Raw genomic sequence first — 18,404 nt, 5'->3', positions numbered from 1 at the left:
ATTTTTTCTCACGTTTGAACAAAAGTCTGACAGATTAGCAGGGCCAGAATTTCATTAGTCAAAAATATCACATTGCAAGAACATTGAGGTCAGGCCTTTTTTTATATGCAGTTACATCCAGAAATACTGAAAGAAAATCTATGGCCAAATAAGAGACTTGACCTCTATTTGCTCTACCCATGCCACAAATCAAAACTGAAAAAATTCTCTGAAAATGTCAGGCTTTATAAGAAGACTGACTTCATACTTGAATACAGACTTGAAGTTCTTTAATCTAGAGGAACATTATCTCATCCCTCATTTCCATATGAAAGTCATTTGTGTACTGCACAGATATAATGAATTATTTACTTCCACTTTAAACAGGAATTTGACAAGACTGAATTAATTTTTTTCTGTTGTATATATTTTTCATTTCAAAATCACATCTAAAAACCTAATTTTCCCATGGTAATAAACATTCAAATGTTTGTAAATGTAGTTTGAAGTTTCTCTGTGGAGAGAGCCCTTCTTTTTGTTGATTTTTGAGGCTTTGTAATTTTTTCAACACATTAGATTATTTGAGAAAGCAATGACAAAATCTTTATTGATGTAATTGGCACAATCTTCACATATGTGAAGAAAGAAATATATATATAGAAGGAAAAATATTTAAACAGGTTTAATTTTGTTGTATAGTTTGGGTAAGTGTCTGACAAGTAAAAAAAAATAGCTTAGGATTAGCTGTTCACCTAAGAAACTACCTTCTATGTTGCACAGAGATGATGCTTGTTAACAATGCAGAAATAGATTGATCATTCTGAGCTGTACAGGAAAAGTAACAAATAAGGTGGAAACACAAGGTAGAACCAATTTTACTGGAGACAAAAATATCCTGCATTGACCTTCAGTGTTGATATTTGCTAGATACTTGTGAAAAATTCACCAGTTTCCATTTATACAAACTAATTGGATTTTTTCACAAAATTACTCTATTCACTTGTATTTTACAATATTTCTAAAATAATTTTTGAAAATTCAACTTTAAAGCTGGAATTGAAGTTTTCTAATATTAAAAAAATTAAAATCTAAATCCCTCCTGCATTTTGCAATTGGCCACTTATTCCAAAAACTAAAAATACCTAGACTACTTTAGCACATTTAGAAAATGCAGCAACAATCATTTATATAGTTTGACATATATATTTCACCATTAGCAAAACTGCTGAGAGCACTTACATAAATCTTTATCTTTGAAAAGACCTGGAGTTATCATGAAACTGAAAATTACATTTCCATGTGCTCCAGTTCTAGGCAAGGGAAATATCCTTCTGCTGGATACATTAGCCCCTATAATTGTGTCATTCACTCCAAAACTTGCCAAAATATAGGGTCCTTCACCAAGACCTACAGGAAGAAAAATCAAATAGAAAAAGAAAAATTTTCATCACATTATATACAAAACTTAGGTCTTAATTTTCCACTTGGTTCCACTTGGTAGTGGAAACATGCATAACTCTGTCCTTGACTTTAACCCTGGCAGGCAGCTAAGCACCCACATCTGGTGACTCACCACACACCTCATGACAGAATCAGAGGGGAAGAGCTGAAAAAATCTTATGGTGAAGATAAAGACAGTTAAATCATGGTTTGTTTTGAGTTTTGTTTATAGAGAAATTATGAAAAAGAAAAGGAAATAAAAGAAAACAATTGCAAAAAGAAAACAAAGAAAAGTGATGAAAATGACATAATTCTTCACCGTCAGCTGACCAACATCTAGATGAACCCTAAGCAATGCCAGTCCCAGAAACCTTCCCCTCCAACTTCTATTGCTGAACTCAACATCCTGCGTTCTGCAACATCCCTCTTGTCAGCTGGGGTCAGTTGTCCCAACTCTGTCCCCTCTAACCTCTTGTGCAGCCCCAGCTTGCCTACTGGTGGATCAGCATGAGAACTGGGAAAACCTTTATCTATGTAAGCAGTAGCTGAAACACTACTGTCATCACAAATACCAAATATATTATTAAATTCATGTTAGCCATATGAAAAAAATTAGCCAAAACCAGTACTCCTTCCCACTTTTTCATTGCATCATAGAATAATTAAGGTCAGAATAGACCTTTAAGACCACTGCCATGATTGCCATGAAAGCCATGTCCTCAAACCTTTTTGAGTAGGATAAAATTCCCTATTACAAAGTAATTGTGGGAAGTCACCTAGCAAGATCTATATGCTACTACTGTAGTAGGCCAGAAGGGAGGAGAAAAAATAATCTCTATAATGATCCTTATTATAAGATGCAAGTCTTATCCTAATCATCAAAAAGATACATTAAAATTCAGATTCATTCAATCACTGCAATTAGTCAACTTTCCCTTTTCAATATCTTTTGCTCCCTACAAAGCATGTGCACAGCATCCAAATATTAGAGGGGACGACACAGGAATTCATTCTGTGGAATGAATACCACTCTCATTCCAAGGTACTGTTCTTTTTACAGTACAGTATTGTGACGCTTGTGCACAAAATCTCATAGCCCATCAATGTCTAAATATTGTACGTCCCAGCTCTGAAATTTACAGTACAAACCCAAGGAAATGTCCTTCTAGAACTTTTCCCTGACTGCTACCATATGTTGTAGGATGATGGATCAATCCACACCCCCACACCGAACCTTATGAACTTATTAATGGAGGCACTAGGGATTACTAGGATCATTCAACAAAGCTGGGCCACTAACCTTCAGTCATTAAAAATAAAAGTAATTTTAAAACTACATACATCAAGTCAAAGAAAAAGCCCATAAATTAATCAAGTTTTTTAAACAATAATATCAAATAGCACATACCTTGGTTGTAATATTCACAGTCATAAGCTAAAAGAAAAAGGAAACAAGCATATTATTATTGCTATTATCACTACTATTACTATTACTGTTACTATTACTATTATTATTATTACAAAGTAACAAGAGAATCCATGTATCTCTCTATCCTAAATATGTAAAGCTCATTTCAGGAGAGGAAGTTTCATGTCCCACAAGATATTTCAGTCAGTAATTTTATTTTCTCAGACTTTTATCCAGTGACAGCAGACCTGAAGCAGGAATTATTCTACAGCTAAGAACCCTTCTTGCTGTAAACGAAAATATCAGACTGGATCTCTTTGGAGCCCTACACAGAAAAATGGACATCCAGCAGAGCCTTTCCCACAGTCTCTGCACTAAGACATCCTAAGTACAGCCAGCCCTTTTCAGCAAGAAAGTGAATTTGGGTATATAAGGATGACACAGCTACCACAGAGACATCCTGAGAGATGGGAACTATGTTTATTATCCACCTCCTTCTGTCATAGTTGTATAATTGGGCAGAAAAAAAGTCCAAGATGCCTGTGAAATGAGCTCTGGAGCGTGGCCAGCCCAGGTACCTACCACAGAGCAGAGGAGATCGCCAGTGAATCGCTGCTCCTTGCTGGCAGCACTTGTGGGCATAAGCTGCAATACTGGTACACAGACACTCACAGTCCCCACCAAGATTGCAGTTGCATGTATCTGTGTGACAATTCTTGATAAAAGAAGTCACATCAATCTGGAGGGAGGAAGAACAAAAACAGCTGACTTAATTGCATGAGCTGTACAAATTCCTGTTGCAGCAGGAGTTTTACTTCTTGACTGACTGAAAGAATTAAACACAAAAATAAGGTATTTTCCAAAGTTTGGGCATATTCCTACACACTTACATATACACTAAAAAAGATCAGCTTATACTTAAGTTAAAGGTCAAAAGAAAAATTCAATCAGTGATTTCAAACAAACATGTTTGTCCACACACTTGCTGTTCATCAATTTTAAAGAGTTATTGAAGCTGGCAGTTCTGTTTTTATAAGGCAAACACTGCCATCTGTAGTCATCCTGTCAGTTTTGCATGAACATCAATAAAATCAGAGCTGTGACTCTGATTACCAAGTTGTTAAAGTAATAATTTATAGAGGGGAGGTTTCCCAGGGGAAGAAAGCTTAAGACCACTGATGACACGTGCAGAAAATAAAAGATTTCTGCACTTATCAAGATTTTAATGTAAATTGCCCACAAAACTTCATTAGATCAGAAATCCATGTTCTCTAAAATCTTATCACAATATTTCATGATTCTACATGATGCACTATTTCTTGAGTTTAAATAATATTTTTTGTAATGTTGAGGAACATTTCCAAAACAGTGTTCTTACTCAACACATGGAATGTTTAAAGCAATGCTTCTCTTCAGTTTAGTCTCTGGTCTAGCTCAGCTGTAAAGCACTCAAATGGCACACGTCAGATTACAGAAATACCACCACAGTAACAAAGCACTACTTATCTAACATGAAGACAGCTTCTCAGCTGGCAGTTGCTAGAAGCTGGCAGGGACTGATCAGGGGCAGAGAGATGTTATTGTGCTTTCATTCTTTTTCTTGTTTTGAAAACAGGGATACCACTGGGGATGTGGGGGACACACATGAGAACTAGCTCCATTGAAAGTGACAGTAGTAGCTTTATAGAAATCACCTGACAGCAAACTGGCTCCAAATATCTCAATCTGTGTCTCATGCCTGCAGAACAGCATTTCTCCATGGGTCAGCAGTAAACTGGAAGCCTCGGGCCAAAGTTCCTGCTGAGTTCAGGAATTAGGAGGATGATCCTTTTTTCTCCCTGGTCAGGTTCCTGAGACCCTCTGAATTCAGTGCTTATCTAGGCAACTGCAATCCACCAGTTGCCACCAGCCAGAAATGCAATATTTTCTCTCCCTGCAAATGGTGTTACAGCCTGTCCCACACACAGGAGCTTTCCTACATGCACTGCAGGATCTTCCACCCACACAGCAGGAGCAACAATAAGGACATTGGAAACCCCCATCTGTGTTTTCTGTTCTTTCCATGTCCCCAGTGTCAGTCTCTACTTGGGCTTTTTTCTTGGCACCCTGTTCCCCACCCAGCAGTGAGCTGCACATGCCCTTGATGGGAGGTCACTCTACATTACATTTGCAGGAGCTGTACTTTCACATGCTGATTAATAGGTTCTAAAAACACACAAAGATGTTTACTTTACAGACTCTCCCATACAAGATAGATGCATACGTGTGGAAATACTTTATTACTAATTAAATTACATGTCCCTGGCATAGATTTTTAACATAATTATGCTAAATTTCTGGCATAATATTTTCAAATTCTAATCACAATATGGATAAGATATGGAAAATGAATGTTCAAGAGAAAAGATCTTTCTAAATTGTAATAATAATGCAGTTTCTTAAAGGCTCTTAAAATTTCCATTTTTATTTATTATTTGCCACTTCAAAAATACACTCATCACTATGTTCTCAGGCACATGCTCAAAAAATTCTTTGCATAGTAACTTAAGTCAACATTAATAAATCTCTTGGGTTAAGCTACTGCAACCTCCTTCACAGGCACATTCCTAAACATGTTGATATGCAGCTTCAGTCCTGAAAGTCAGGAGGTTCAGCTGAGACAGCTAATGATCTCATTTAGCATCAATAATCATGAAGAAATTAGGAGACTGAGATGAAATGTTGTAGTGATTCTTGCTTGTTCAGGTGTAAAGAAGCACCTAAATACCACTGAGAGGCTAAAATTAGAAAGAGAGAAAAATGTATAAAGCATGTCTTGCATAGATAATGGGTGGATTAAAATGCAATAAAAGATTACCACACAAAATAGTGTTGTCCCCATCTTGTCTAGACTGAACTGAAGGACATTCTTGTAACTCTTGTAATTCATACTCAGCCAGGTATTGGGAAAACAAGGATACCAAACCTCAGAGTTTTGATAAAACCAGACAATAAACTGCCAAACAATTAAAAATACTGATAGCTCGAAAGCAGAAATCTTGCTCTCTCATATTTCTTTCTCTATAAAGCAGGACACAACAAAATAAAACCATTTGAACTAGGCTGTAGGTGCATTACACATATACTTACTTTAGAATCCCTCCATTTATACAGATTTCCAATCTGCAAAAGTTGGCTACTTTTATAGATAAAAGGTATAAATAAAACCTAAAGAGCCTAGAACCTTGATTATTCAGTAGACTAGCTCACAACTCTGTTACCACTTTTATGTTTAGATTCCAGTCTTGAATGGAGCAGGGACCTCTGCACAAATGTAGCCCACCCACACAGAGATACTTGCAGGGCTTTACTCTGTATCCTCACATTCAGACTAAGGGTACTGACAAGAAGAAATTAATTACTGGAATTTTACTATTTTCATTAGAGCAATCTTAGATATTTAATAAACTTACCACATTGCGACAAGGTGCAAAAAGATCACTGTATAAAATTGAGCATTCCTTTTTTGCATAAGGGAACTTGCTTTGATGTACTTCACATGGTCTCAGTGTTTCATTTGGGCTCTTGCACTTGAAAACAAGCAAAAAACCCACAAATATTTTATAGGTAGGTGTGTTTATCACAGACTCAGGTACACCATAATATCATAAATTTCAATACTTTCATAATCAGAAAATAAAAAAAATTCAGTTCTAGCCTCTTCATCTTCTTTCCTTGATTTGTTTTTATAATTGAAAACATTTGCACCAAAAAAGAATCTTTGTGTTTTGCTCTAAAGCACTAAAATGTTCCTGCTGTCTGCTCAGTGCATAAAGACAAAATGTTTTCTTTGTGACACATTATAATCATTACCAGAGCAACCAACTGTAACATCACAAACAAAAACATGGTCCAAATCCATCCTGGGTGGTTTTCACTGACTTTAAATGGAGCCATACTACAGATGGCTTTAGCCCTGTAAGTTCAAATAAAGAAGCAGTGGTAGGAAGGGAGCAACTCATTAAAATACAGAGTCAAAGATCATCATGATAACTCAAAAATTGGTGAGATACAACTACATCACTTCTAGGATCTCTTCAAAAAGAAAAAAAAAAAGAACTGAAAAATATAGGAAAAGGACACAGCTCAGAGAACACAAGTTCATCTGAAACCATGCTGTGTTGGCGCAGCAGGCAAGGTGGGTGTAATGCACCAGGAGCGGGTGACAATGAATGCATAGGCATAGTTGGGGTGTGCACAGCAGCCTCAGCTGCAGTGCAGCCACCCAGTGTGCTGCCCTCCTGGGCAGGTGCTCAGACACTGCTGTGAGCATATGTGCTGCCACTCTCAGGAAGGAGAAGCCCTGCATGCTTCACAGTGCTAACACAAGCACATTTTCCAGTAGCAGAGCTGAGTTCTAGCCCTCCAGCTATCAAATACTCCTTTACAGTATTTCAATTTTTCAGAAATGGTGACCAGGATACATCTTTACAATAGGCTAAAGGTCCTTTCTGAAAAAATCCCCAAGGCCTACAGCAGGGGCAGATGAATTGCCAAGTCTGAGCACAACCAACCAGCAAGACCAAGGCTGAACTTAGATCCTGAGTGCTCTGGCAGACAGAGATCAGGAGACCACATGAGATTTTACAGATATGTATTTCCACCAAAAAGTGAAGTGCAAGTCTGAGATGTATAAGCAAAATTATAACATCCTACAAGTTAATGTGCTGTGCAAACCCTATACAGCAGTTTAAGGGAGCCGCTGAATTGATAAATTGAAAAAGAAAAATTCATTAACTTGATATAAAGTATTCACACATTTGTTTATGTAGGACCTTCTAGATGAGCAGTATAACACTACACATTTGCCTTGTTTGCTTATGAAATTTAAACATTTTATGTAGAATAAAATATACCAAAAGGGAGATATTGAGACAGAGAAGTCTCAAAATCTTTATTCCAAAACATTCTTTCATAAGGTGAGAGATATTTGGTCAATTTCCTGCTGTGTAAAGGAGGGAACAGATTAAAAACTGGTCCTGACAGATATCCAAAGGGAGTGCATTACAAATAATGACATTTCAGGAGGCCCACAAGGCTATAAAACTTTACATCTTCTCAGCACAAATTAATGCAATACCTATTCTCCTGTGTTATGAACCGGAATTGCACCATAAATGTGTGTTGTAAACCATTTAGAACACCAAATGGTGTTATAAACCATTCACTCCCTGCAGCATCCTCCTACCTTCTCCTCAGAAACCAAGTTTCCATGCTGGGTTGTGCCTGTTGCTGTTCTGAGCCTTATCTGGCCATCCCTTTGCCACCTCGACTTTGTCAGTTTATTCTGTTTACAAAGTGCCACTAAAATAAATCTTCATTTTATATTCAGTGTTCAGAAAGAAACTCTTTCAGGCCTCTTTTTTCCAGCAGTCAGATTCTGTTTACTTTCAGTATCCTGATGCCTCCAACCCCAGAGAAATTACAATTGTTTTTAAAATTGGGGTGAATCAAAAATATTAGAAGCAATGTACCTACACTGAAATGCAGACAGCTATAATTGTCTTACACGGGGGAAAATATATCCTTCCCTAAAGAGATTGTTTGGTACCATTTAAAGTCTGTATCTGTTTGCTATGACTTACTATATTGTTATCACATTTCATATCTACAGACACAAAAATTAAAATATGCTCTTAATACAGGGACCATAATTTTAGAAAATACCTGTACATCATGTGCTTATAATGTGCTCATTTACCAATTAAAGTTATAATCTTTTTTCTCTATATTTTTGTTGGACATCAGACTTACCTGTCCTAATACCCAGCTGTCTCCAAACACCTGTGCATTTCTCACCTCCATGTTGTTTGATGTAGTCAGATCATTTGAAGTATATTTGTCAAAATTCCCACACAAGCCTGCCAGTTTGCCCTGAAAGAGAAAAAAATGTTTTTTAATAAACTTACTGCCAATAATTGGCACAAATGACACACATGGAATATTAAAATTTTTAAGTAAAAAGGGTGAATTTAAATCTGACTTATCCTTTGAAAATATCTGACACTCTGCTATGCCTGCAGTTTCATATTGCAAATACCTTTTAACATAAATCAGTGGTTTTCTGCTTATTTTCCAGAACTTTTTCTTACTGCCTGCCTGTGGAAACAGACTGGAATCTAGTAATATTTTTTTCTGAAAGCTCAGTAGTGATTCCAGTCCAAAAGTCAAAAGTTCAGGTGAATTACCTCATGATTGTGAAGCCTGACTAGTTATTGTCATTAAAACTTGCTGCCTCTAATTTTAGTTCACAATAGAACATTTGTAGTAGCAATTATAAAAGAGACAGCTGCAACTTTCTTTTCTTGGGCATATGCTGCTGATGGAAAAACTATGTATACATGCATACACATATAAATATATAGGAAAATAGACATTCCTGTAACCCAATAAAAAGTAGAGTTGGATTTTTAGGATGTTGTGGCTCACACTAATGAGTTCTTTTTTCTTAAAGTCTGCTTCAGACATCTTACTGAACTGAAACCTCTGAAAGAACCAGCCATTGGAAACAGAAAGAACTGGAAGTATTTGTGTTCCTAAATGTAACCTGTAGAACTCAGCTCCCTGCTAGCTTACTCAAAAACAGAAGACCTTTTTTTTTTTCTCTGTGTGTATTGATGGTTGGTAAATCAACTTGCTGGTGAATTAAGTATTTTATTGCTATTTGGACAGAAGCCTATAATAATTTTTCTTGAAAACCACATTAGATGGTCAGTATAGCTTTGACTCACACTTCAAAAAATCTGATACTGTATTCTAGCATAGCATGCTTTTTTTCTTTTGCTGAATAAACCCCATCTTCATACACATATTCATATTTGAAACAAAGAGCAATGTAATTCTGAATTGCATTGATATGGTTATTCTGCCAGCACCCAATGAATGAGTTGCAGAGACACCAAATTACATGATATAGGAATGGAAAAGAGAAGAGCAACTGGGAGAAAAAGGAGCCTTGAATTCCTCCCTGCATCATGACTGAATCCTGTCACGATATATCCATTAGGTTTAAATGTAAGTTTTTTTCTAGATCTTTTTCTGCATTATGTCTTTTTAAATTAAAGCAAATATGTGACTCTATCTGTTCATCTCAGAAGCCTCTACTACATCCCAGGCTGCAGTTCCACCATCAGTCTAATGCAATCTACTACACACTTGCCATCCTCCATGTCACTGGGCACAGAAGTTTCTTTTACATTTGCTTTAGCCAATGAAAACATACAGTGAACTGGGTAACTCAAAAACTACCCCTCCCTTCCAGCCCCCAAAGTTATCTTTGAGTCAGAGCTGGATCACTGCGTATCTCCAAGGCTGCAGTGTATCGAGCACCAGAGTGAGCGTACATGCAGAAACCACTCCCTCTCTTCAGAAGTCACTTTCTCCATCTCTTCTTGCCTGGGAAATACTAGCAGCTGAACAAGCTATATCACTGGGAAAGCTAGTCTTGAAGAAAAAACTATCACAGTTATTCAATAAAAGATCACATTAACAATATAGAGAATCAACACAAAATCTCAGGTTTATATTTTGGCTCACCTTCCATCGAGGTCCAACTTTTACATGCATCATTGTCTTCTTATCCCACAGAATTGTGATGTCCTGTTCTGGAAAGTGTATCACAGTGTAATATCCAGCCTTCCAGAGCTGATAGTTAGATTTGTTGTCTTGTGCTCCTAGGTTGTTCTGACACAAATGAATATTAATTAAGATCTACTAAAGTAATGCTACCACATAACAGTAGACTACATATTGAAGAATACGTTAGCATATAGCTGAATCAATAATATTAGTAGAACTGTTGTTTAATACTTTGATATTTTGTCTTTTCAGTCATTCAAGTTTGCTTCATACTTTAGTTTCTCTTTCTAAATCAACTGGAAAGAAACTCATAAATGCCAGTATGTTTCAACTCCTTGAGACTTTTGGGCAATCTTCTTTGTATGACAAATAGAACTTGAAAAAAAAAAGAGAAAAAAAAAAAAAGTGTGTCCTGGGACCTGCTGCTTTATCTAGGCCTAAACACTTGTACTACATTAACTCAGACTGAGAGATGCTTTCCAAAAACCTGCTCCTTTAGAGCTGTAAATTTGCAGTGCTTATCTTAAAGGGCAACCAAAAAAGGAAAGAAAATAACTAACCTGCTTCTCAGAAGGTTCACTAAAATAAATCTCTGTGTCTCCAACAGTGATGAAAACATTCTTTGAGCAAACAATATCATTGTCAAAGCACTTTTTGTTCTGAGCAATTATAGATATATTTGAGTTATCTGTGCTCTGCAACATTAAGAAGAAATAATTTTACTTATATATTCAATTGCATTTCACTCCAGCAGATTTATTCTATGCTTACCATCACAAAAAAAAAGGAAAGAAAAAAAAAAAAGATACTTTAAAATTTACACACATTTGAAATTAAATTTAAGCAAGTTACCAAATCAGGTAAGCCTTTTTAAATTCAAAACTGAACCCACAAACTCTGGAGTTAAACACAAGGAGCTGTGACTCCTCTTGCTGAAAACTTCACAAACTCAGATGATCAGGCTAGCCCTAAAATAAGAGTCTGATTTAGGCTTTTAAAATATGCTTTTACTTGGAATTTAATATTTACAGCACAGTATGGTTGTCGAAATTCAGACATGCTATAAAAAGAGCTTTATTTTTAAACCAAGGTACATGAGATCAAGTTGTTTTCATGTTGTTAAAACCAAGAAACCTTCCATCTGTCAGTAATAGATAGAACTGTTTCTGTGCCACCACACATCAAAATTCACAAAACCATGAGTCATACTTAATGTTTTTGGAGGGCGTAAAGGTTTCTGCCAATATTTTTGTTTGTAGGGTGGGGTTATTTTAACATTTTGAAGATTTGAATACTTTGTTGTGCTGATTTACTGGTGGTTTGGTACTTCAAACTCAAATGTACTGCCTTCCCAATCCTATACCTTTTGGCTCTAGCCCGTTCATTACTTTTGCATTCTAGGCACAAAAAAATCACCTTTGCACCTTGGCTCAACACACCTGTTTATTTGCCTACAACTTCTGTGGTTCTTCTCTATCCTGAGGGAAACACATATGCACCTTGCAATTCTCCATGCTAAGATTTTATTTGAATAAAGGAGATGAACTGTCTTTTCAGTTGCTAACACTACCACCAAAAAAATGAAGTTGAGTTATTCCTATTATTTCCTATTTTAATTTGTTTCCCTGTCCATTTCTGTACAAATCCTTGCAAATCAACAAGCAGCCATAACTATATAAATTACTTGAGAAAGTTAACTTCATAACATTAATATGAGCCACTGTTACTATTAATATGAGACACTGTTTCTGAATCTGGTTCAATTTTTAAGTAAATTGAGACACAGACATGAAATAAAAAATCTTGGAAGTGGCAAGTAGCACCCACTGACTAATCTAGTCTTATATGGGACACTTGGGTAGTGCTGAGAACAGAAAGGTTCTCTTTTTGCTAAAACTCTTCTGGCTCCCACCCTCTTTTGAACATACTCTCTGAGACTATGATTAGATGAAACTAATTGGAGGTGCTAATGGGCATGGTGTGCAAGATGGAAATGATGGCTCTCAGCATCTCCCCAGTCCTGGGAACTACTCTTGGCTCCCAGCAATGCTCTTGAAGAGCTCCACTTGGCCACAACAGGAGGCACCTTGGTGTCTGCCCATAGCATTACCCCAGAGCTTCGCTCCCTCCTGTGGTCAATATTCCACTGCCTTGCTCAGTGTACCCCCAAAAGTTGCTGGCTACTTACTCATAACTATTTCTTGTCTGTCTCACATTTGTACCCTTATTTATTCTGTGTTCATCAGAATTCAAGTATTAAAAAAATCAGTAATTTTTCCTCATCAGGGAGAAACATTCTCCATGCAGAAAACAAAGGTGCCGTAGGAAGCAGTTTGTGTAACTTTTCTTAGTAATAGTCACCAAATCCTTTAAAGAACACTTCCAATCTAAAATTTAAAAAAAAAACCAAAACAACCCAACCCCAGATGATGGAAAGTATAGAGGTATTTCTTTGCCACACAGAAGAGGTGCTATTGCTTTGCTACCCTTAGTCTAGCATGGCCCACAAGCCAGAGGATGCTGCTACCCAGCATAGAAAACACTCTAGAGCAAGGAAGTGCTTGTGACTGTGATGTGCACAATTTGTGGGAAACTGCCTGCAAGCTCTGTGTTACCCTAATGCCTGGGCTTAGGAAACATGGTTGTTGCCAGCAGTTAGCTTGGAAGGCAACAGTTACAGTGGGTAAAGTTATTCACTAACTGCTTAGAGGTAAGGGGGTGTAGGAAACCAGATCTCAATGATTTACCATGGGAACTCAGTTTAAAAGTATCAAAGTATTCAAGGTGAAGTGAAGCTTATCTGTTCCATTTTGTTGTAAAGTTGTTGTAGGTTGCACTAAAAATAAAATTGGTCACTACCTTATTGGGAAATACACTATGCTTTAATTAAACCAGGCCTGCTGCTGGAGTGAGTACCAATTATTCCCCTCCAAGTCAGATAACAGCCCAGAGCATTTTTTGATTTATTGGATGTGATGTGGTAAATTAAAAAGGAGACAATCTCATTAGTTTGGTAGGCAGGATGCAAGCTGATACATTCTGTGCTGGGCAACTGAAAAGTGAGAAAAGGAGTTACTCCCCACCACGGCACAGTGCAGAGAAGGACTTTGCTTGCAGTCTCTGGGTCTATTTGATGCCTAGGACATTGTGAGCTCTTTTCACTGCACAGGTCACCCCTCTTCAGTTAGCTAAGTCTCAGCAAAAAGGGACTCTGAGTTAATAGGGAAGCAATGTCTTCCCTGTAAGAAAAGAAATTAAGAGCTTGATTTTAAATTAGATAGTTAAATCAGGTTAATTATCCCACAGTAAAAATACACCTTTTTTGGCAATAAAGACAAGTCCTTGAGGCAGCAGCTGATAGCTATATTAGCTATGCTAACTGAACTGCTGCCTGTGCCTTCTGGCAGTCCAGGCCAATCCCTTCAGCTGAACAGCATCAACATACTCAAGTCAGAAGTTTTTGTATATGGTTGGGATTTGAGCCAAGAGCACAAAGTGAGTTATATTTCAATTTAACTCTGCAGTACAGAGAATCCTGGAGCCAGGAAGTGTTTTGCTGACCAAAGCCAGAACAGGGAGTCCTGAATACATGTGAAGTACTTCCTTACTTGTAGGACTGCATGATGGTGTTAAATTACTAGAAATTATGCAGGACAGATATGCAGAGAGACTGTGCTAGTGGTTCAATAGAGTTATGAGTAAATCAGACATTTAAGAAAAAAGGGCTTTGTATTAAATCCTGAATCTTCTGTGCTTTCTCTTTTTCTAATTAAATCTTAGACCTAAACCCAAACATAAAAATATCATTATGGATTCCATGTCTCTTATGGCTCTAAGCTTTCAGAAAATTATTTGCTTTACATACACTCTTTCTGTTCTCTCCATATAGCTCAATAGACACCTTTCCAAGCCATATAACACTCAACAAAATCACACTTGAATGACAGTTTTTATCACAGTCTTCAAATTATTCTGTAGGTGCTGCACATGCAGTGTCTTTTTTCAATAAAAAAGAAATAAAGTGCAGTTGAAACTTAGCACCTAACTATTACCAGTGCAAAAGAAAAGACTATTCAGATTAGGCGAGGATCATCTTCTGATGTTTATATAAGACAGGGAGGTCTTAAGCAAATCTCAAGAGTTCTTAGGGAATGTGATGGTATAAATGATAATGATCAAGTTCCATCTCTCTAATCTGCACTAAATCCACACAAATATGAAAACAAGCTTTTGTTGCTACCACTAGAAGAAATGTCTGAGTAGACACTAGGAGCAGGTCTAATGAGTAACAAGGTGGGGGTTTTTTGGTTTTGTTTTTATCTGCACAGCCTCTTTCCAAGGCAGAGTCACTCTTTACCTTTTTAGGTAAAATGCACCCAGTAGGGGATGTACTACAGTTCATCATGTGAAACCTACTTATGCTGACAGAAACTAGAAATAAAATGGTTTTCCCACTGCAAGAGTATCTTCCCACGTAAATTACCATATCCAGCCTGTTCCAACTTAATATCAGTTTCTTTGTGATAACATGGAGTTGCCAAGCAACAGAAAAGACAGAGTCACAGCTCTGGGCAGTCAGTCAAAAGCTCATTGTCAGTCCCAATTCTCAGGACATTCTTTTTCTAGACTCCACTGCACTTTTTTTCCATATTTCTTCCTAGTCAAAAAAGCAAAGCACTGCTTTCCTTTTTCTGGTTTGGTGTTGGTTTGGGGTTTTTTTTTTTAGCAGTGCTTGGGAATGCAAGAGTTTATTTTTGTTAGAAACTTTCTATTTCAATATCCAGTTAGAAATTTTCTGTCCCTTTTAACTAATAACAATTCTGTGTAGTGTGCTTACATCGTCAAAATGCAGCCTAGGAGAAGACAATTTAATTGGCTGTATTCATTTCTTTGAAAGTTTCATTAAAATTTTTCTAACCAGTCAGTGTAAAGACTAATTTTTGCATTTTCAGTACCCTGATTTACCCATTACTTTTGGTCTATTCCCTACAAAATTGTAAACTAGGGTGGCTATAAAGGCATATAAGGACATGCTGGGAGTGGGATAGAGATGGATTAGGCCTATCTTCCTTTTGCTTTAATGATGTTGTAGGTGTTTTCATGTATAGCCACAAAGTGAAGTGCACAAAGTTCTAAAAATATTGAAAAAATATAAAATAGTTTAAAAAGTAGAATTCGCTTTCTCCCTCCTACATATTGTCAGGGAGATTCCTTAGTTCTGTTCGGATCTAATATTTCAGGAGATTTTACGGAAAGTCAGAATTAGCTTGGTCGTGGTATATTGGCTCTGAGTTTTTTCTGAAGGCACTTAATATTTGAAACTATTACTTCCAGGGAGCTTAATCCAGGAGAAGTAAAACATCCTAGCCTTCATTTAGTGAGCATTTGGACGTAAATATAGAAGTTATTTTGGGGAGCAGACAAATGCCTTGGCATCTAACTTGTTCTTGCTCTATTAGTTTCCTGTGCCATTTTTCTATGGACTTGATCTCCAGATAATCAATGAAAATGCATTAATTATGCAAAAATAATTTTAATTTACATGAAGAAAAATCTCTTATTGAAAGGCTTCCTTTGTTTTGCTAGTGCACCTAATTTCTTCCACACCTTGCCAGAACTATATATACAGTCCAGGTAACTTTATTTGATCCCTGTTTTTGCATCCCATACTAATTTGTATCAGTAAATGTTCTTCCCCACAGCTATTAAAACAATGGAGCAATGTTGCTTGGAGTCAACAGATGGCACTGAAACACACTGTCTCAGTTTGGGAAGAAATCCACATGAAAGCTGGCAAAAAATATTATGGGAAAGATAGTGGATGATCCCCTTACTTGAGAGAGAGCAGAGAAAAAAGGAATTGTAACAGCACCTTTTTTCCTACTGATGTTTTATATTTTTATACAACTATTGAAAAAAAAGAACCCTAAAACTCATTTAGGAACTAAGAACCTGAGAGCCAAATTTCTTATGCAAATGCACATTAATTTTATTTTGCTCTACATGTTTTACATGGCTGCACATTATTGCCACTCAAAATATGGCAAAGAAGCCTGCAGTACACATGTAAGATATGAGATATTTTTAGCTTTAAAGCACAGCTGAGTAGAAAAGGAGAAGAGCAATATGACTGAGTAGATTCACTGATGAAAATTCAAGAGGAGTGAGATTATTCAAGCTGCTGACTTATCTTCAAACAACTTCCAGATGTTTGCTAGTGCATCCATGATAACTCTTTCCTATTTCTATAAAAGTGACTTCTGAAAAAATTACATCTCAGGCAGAATAAACTCTCAAAAACTCCAAAAATATGTATGACAAGTATGTATATGTAAGTATATATACAAGCAACAGGAAAAACATATAATTATATAATATTTTCTTTATACATTGAGTTTTCTTCAAATAGATGTTTTTACAGTATAGAGCTCTTGGGTGTTCTGAATGTTTGTCCACAATAAAATCCTTTTTTTTAAATCTAATAATAATGAAAATACATTACAATAAATATTTTACTTTATTTACCTAAAATAAGTTAGAACCTTGTTCTAACTCCATGTTTCTTAATTTTGAAAACACTACAGAGCAATCACTGAAAAAGTTTTGATTTTCTTTTCTTGTATTTTAAGAAAACTATATTAAAAGTTTTGAGAAAAAAAAAATAAATCATATTTCCTTTTATTTCATTTACTTAACTTTGCCTGCTTGTGCATCAGATGTAGCTTTTGCACAGGTCATATTACTGCAATCCCTTTCTAATTAAAAATGAGACCTTCTGAAGACTGAAGATTTGGAAACATTTGAGTATTTGTTTCCAAGAGAAACATTCTGTAATATGAGCTATTCTGAATTACAAATCAGCAGCAGAGTTTGTGGTGTTCGTTTTGATATCTAAGCATGTATTTATATGAGACCTGTTAGTGTTGTTTTATTAATAAGTGCATGATAAATGTTAATATTTTGTTGTTGGTTGTAATGATAAAATGCAAAAGGAAAATAAAGGACAAGAGCTCCAGCAAACAATTACATAAGCTAGAAAGCTGAAACTTGCACAAAGATTTTATAAATATATATATATATAATATATATATAATATATATATACACACATATAATATATATAATATAATATATATATATATATTATATATATATTATATATATATATTAATAAAAAAAATTAAATGTGTTCATTTACACTACTGAAGTTTAGTTGTTATATATTCAGAACAAAAAACCTCATATCCTGGCCTTAATCAGAATAAATTGAATTCACAGTTCCCATAGTTCACCAGCACCGAGAGTCAGAGGCCATAAACTAAGCAGCACATGCAGGTGACTGGCCCAAGCATCCCACCCCTCCAAAGACAGAGAAGAGCTGGGTGTTACTGCTGCACACACAGCTGTGAAACAGCAGCACATCATTCTGGGCTTGGCTCATCTTTTACTGTGCTGTGTCATCAACAGTCCATGAAGCTGAACCCACCAGGGGCCCTCAAATTCAGGCAGCCATTCTGTGAACTGCCTTTTCAGGCAACCATAAGAGTAAAACACTGTGAAGTCAGTATGGCATAAGAGCTTTTGGATGATGAACATTAACCCAAAATCAGAAATTCAAGGCAAAAGGTCACTAAACAACAAATTCCTCAGTAAGGGAATCCAGCTTCTGAATCACACCATGCACACATCACCACCAAATTGCCATTCTCATGGTAAGAAAAATTTCCCCAAGCCTTTCCTGGAAGCCCTCCATGCTAATCTGCACAAATTGAAAGAAATCTTTCCTTTGTTGGAGAATAAAAGTGATTCATTCACTGCATAATTTAATGGTCTGGGGAATCAGGTGGTGGAGGCGGAAAGGCATGTAGAGGTAATTGAGTCTGAAATCATTGATCTGAAGAAAATGGAACCAGAGCATAAATCCATTGCCAACTGTAATCAGATCTTTTGCTCACAGAAGG

The 18,404-nt window shown here is 36.4% G+C and overlaps 1 protein-coding gene across 1 annotated transcript in view; it reads right to left on the bottom strand.

Moving 5' to 3' along the window:
* The window catches only part of OTOGL (otogelin like), a 90,125-nt gene that overhangs the window by 31,305 nt on the left and 40,416 nt on the right, over nt 1–18,404 (bottom strand). Inside the window, exons 27-33 of the mRNA XM_064421589.1 lie at nt 11,005–11,139; nt 10,403–10,549; nt 8,621–8,740; nt 6,280–6,396; nt 3,410–3,566; nt 2,828–2,854; nt 1,219–1,386 (exon numbers count right to left, since the gene is read on the bottom strand). Of these exons, the coding sequence (XP_064277659.1) occupies nt 1,219–1,386; nt 2,828–2,854; nt 3,410–3,566; nt 6,280–6,396; nt 8,621–8,740; nt 10,403–10,549; nt 11,005–11,139 (871 nt within the window). The remainder of the gene's footprint in view (nt 1–1,218; nt 1,387–2,827; nt 2,855–3,409; nt 3,567–6,279; nt 6,397–8,620; nt 8,741–10,402; nt 10,550–11,004; nt 11,140–18,404) is intronic.

This window comes from Passer domesticus, chromosome 5, assembly GCF_036417665.1.
Source record: "Passer domesticus isolate bPasDom1 chromosome 5, bPasDom1.hap1, whole genome shotgun sequence".
NCBI classification, from domain to species: Eukaryota; Metazoa; Chordata; class Aves; order Passeriformes; family Passeridae; genus Passer; species Passer domesticus.
The sequence above is the reverse complement of the archived record's forward strand: the minus strand, read 5'-3'. Positions and strand labels throughout refer to the sequence as shown.